The sequence below is a fragment of the Penaeus vannamei genome, chromosome 41, assembly GCF_042767895.1.
Source record: "Penaeus vannamei isolate JL-2024 chromosome 41, ASM4276789v1, whole genome shotgun sequence".
NCBI lineage: Eukaryota > Metazoa > Arthropoda > Malacostraca > Decapoda > Penaeidae > Penaeus > Penaeus vannamei.
Genome location: NC_091589.1, coordinates 5,874,554 through 5,877,053, shown reverse-complemented (window position 1 = coordinate 5,877,053; position 2,500 = coordinate 5,874,554). Strand labels below are relative to the sequence as shown.

Genomic DNA, 2,500 nt, shown 5'->3' with positions numbered 1-2,500 from the left:
GTCGGGCTCTTGGGCGACTTCCTGGGTCTCCTTCTCGGACTCTTGGGCTTCCTGGGTCTCCTTCTCTTGGGCTTCTTGGGTCTCCTTCTCGGGCTCTTGGGCGACTTCCTGGGTCTCCTTCTGGGACTCTAGGGTGACTTCCTGGATCTCCTTGTCGGGCTCTTGGGCGACTTCCTGGGTCTCCTTCTGGGACTCTAGGGTGACTTCCTGGATCTCCTTCTCGGGCTCTTGGGCGACTTCCTGGGTCTCCTTCTCGGACTCTTGGGCTTCCTGGGTCTCCTTCTCTTGGGCTTCTTGGGTCTCCTTCTCGGGCTCTTGGGCGACTTCCTGGGTCTCCTTCTGGGACTCTAGGGTGACTTCCTGGATCTCCTTCTCGGGCTCTTGGGCGACTTCCTGGGTCTCCTTCTCGGGCTCTTGGGCTTCCTGGGTCTCCTTCTCGGGCTCTTGGGCCGTGTTTATTTTCTCGGCGTTTTCTGTTTCCTCCACAGGGTAAAAGGTGATCGGCGCAGGTGGAGCACCATAGAACAAGTAAGTATCAGTGTGCCACTAATAATAGCCTTAGGGCACTGAAGTTGAAATCTAAGTTACGGGCGATAGATCATGCGCAAAATGTCTCATGGAGCCACGGGGGATGATGATGCTGAATGCAAAGGATGTAATAGAAATAAAAATGAAACCTAATAGTAATTTGCAATAGTTTTTCCTATTCCTTTCTGGCTCCTGTATCGCAGGAGCATCTTCCCAATATTAGGAGTCCTCTTCTGAGTCCTCTTCAGCATCGCAAAATTCCTCTTCTAAGTCTTCTTCAGCATCGCAAAATTCCTCTTCTTCTAAGTCTTCTTCAGCATCGCAAAATTCCTCTTCTAAGTCTTCTTCAGCATCGCAAAATTCCTCTTCTTCTAAGTCTTCTTCAGCATCGCAAAATTCCTCTTCTAAGTCTTCTTCAGCATCGCAAAATTCCTCTTCTAAGTCTTCTTCAGCATCGTAATATTCCTCTGCTGAGTATTCTTCAGTATCGTAATATTCCTCTTCTGAAGAAGCCTCTCGAGCATCTTCCCAAGCTTCCCACTCAGACTCTTCCGAGGATGGCGTTTCGGGGGTCATGAATTATCTATTTTTCCTTCTTAGCCGCCTCCCCCTTCTTTCTATTTTATATTTTTTCTGTTTTCTTCTGTGAACTAACGGAGTCCACAGGTTAGCACTTTCAACCTGGCCATCAACATCCAGAGGAAGCCCTTCAACCAGGGCTTCCTGTGGACAGTCTTCGTTCTCCGTCTTTGAGGATAAAGCCTGGGTTTCTTAGGGACCGACTTGGCAGGTTCCTTGGCTGACTTCACCTTCTAACTCAAGAGTTTCATCGAGTAAGTTGTTTTCCTGTTCAAATCTTTCATGAATGCCAGCGGATGCCTCCAGTTCCTACATCTCGGTACTAATGAACAGGTTGGCTACGTGAGCACAACCACTTCGGAACTGGACGCTCACCCCCCCGAGGACCTGCTCTTGGCTGACCTCCGCTTCGGCTGGACGTGGCCACTTGTCGACGTACTTGGGCCCTTTTAGATATATTTTCAAGTGCGCTTAGCTGCCAGGTAGTCCAAACTTTCTGGGGAGAGCGACCTTGGCCTCTTTTCCGGCCAGTCTATCGCCGTTCAATCTCTTCAAATTCCACCTCAGGAGCGTCGTCGTCTTCGTCATGACGAAGTGCCTCCTGGGTTTGATCTCCTAGACACCCAACTCGGTGAACACGAGCGCGTTGGAGGCATCCTCAAACTTAACAATTAGGGTTCTGAACATGAAGAAAATTAATTCGAAATCGCTCATATTAATAGTCAGTAGGGAGGTTAATGAACGTGTGACTGTGTGTGTATGTACGGAGGCGAACAAATTTGGCGGTAAACAGCCGATCTTATCTTCTGGAATTTCACGGGCGCTGCCTACCCCACGTGCCCTAGAACTGTTTCTTACCGTCATCTCGTGTTTTGATTATAGGCATATAAATCAGTATTCTGAGAATAATATATATATATATATATATATATATATATATATATATATATATATATATATATATATATATATATATATATTCCCTGGCCCACTCAGCTCCCTAGCCGCGCGGCCGCCCGCTGCTCGATAGGGAGAAAAAGAAAAAAAACAAACATTGAATTATATATTTTTTACAACAAACACTTTTGCTCACCAACCCAACACACTCACTAACGAACTCATCTCTCAGGAGACACTGGAAGCCACAGGTCCTCTTCGTGCGGCTCGTCCGGCGGGTCGGGTTCGCGCCGCTCTCACGGGCGCAGAACTCTAACTCTAACTCTAACTCTAACTCTAACTCTAACTCTAACTCTAACTCGGTCGCTGTTAAGTGCGGCGGAGGAACATCTAGATAGACGAAGAATTATTTAAGCGTATGGGGAAATATGGTTTAAAGTTCAAACCAAATAAATGCGTTGTTTGCAAATATTGTTTACTTAGGATACGAAGTGTC

At 47.1% G+C, this 2,500-nt stretch overlaps 1 protein-coding gene across 1 annotated transcript; it reads right to left on the bottom strand.

Annotated features, from left to right (window-relative positions):
* Nucleotides 1-498: 498 nt before the first annotated feature.
* Nucleotides 499-1,776, bottom strand: LOC138860427 (coiled-coil domain-containing glutamate-rich protein 1-like). Its single transcript, XM_070117959.1, has one exon. The coding sequence runs from the start codon at nt 1,102-1,104 to the stop codon at nt 748-750; it is 357 nt and encodes a 118-aa protein (XP_069974060.1). The 5' UTR covers nt 1,105-1,776; the 3' UTR covers nt 499-747.
* Between the last annotated feature and the right edge of the window lie 724 nt (nt 1,777-2,500).